The sequence below is a fragment of the Tupaia chinensis genome, unplaced genomic scaffold, assembly GCF_000334495.1.
Source record: "Tupaia chinensis unplaced genomic scaffold, TupChi_1.0 Scaffold000320_1, whole genome shotgun sequence".
In the NCBI taxonomy this organism is placed as follows: domain Eukaryota; kingdom Metazoa; phylum Chordata; class Mammalia; order Scandentia; family Tupaiidae; genus Tupaia; species Tupaia belangeri.
This window is the reverse complement of record NW_006159813.1, coordinates 1,883,986-1,884,258: the sequence shown is the minus strand read 5'-3', so window position 1 is coordinate 1,884,258 and position 273 is coordinate 1,883,986. Positions and strand designations below refer to the sequence as shown.

Genomic DNA, 273 nt, shown 5'->3' with positions numbered 1-273 from the left:
CCCGAGCCCCGGCCTCCTCCTCCTTCTCTTGTCACCGCCGCCGCTGGGCTCCACAGCCCCGCCCGCCGCTTCTCTTCCCAATTTGAGAAGCCGAGGAAGGAAACAGGGAAAAATGTCGCCATGAAGGCCGAGAACCGCTGCCGTCGCCGACCCCCGCCGGCCCCGAACGCCATGAGCCTGGGTCCCCGCCGCGCCCGCTCCGCTCCGACCGCTGTCGCCGCCGAGGCCCCCGTTGATGCCGGAGGCATCCCCCAACGACGCCGCCACCGCCTC

General features: G+C 71.8%; 1 protein-coding gene across 1 annotated transcript in view; it reads left to right on the top strand.

The window, feature by feature from the left end:
- Nucleotides 1-120: 120 nt before the first annotated feature.
- LOC102495863 (RING finger protein 10) overlaps nt 121-273 on the top strand; it is a 59,280-nt gene continuing 59,127 nt past the window's right edge. The window contains exon 1 of the mRNA XM_014588957.1: nt 121-244. Coding sequence (XP_014444443.1) covers nt 121-244 — 124 coding nt within the window. The remainder of the gene's footprint in view (nt 245-273) is intronic.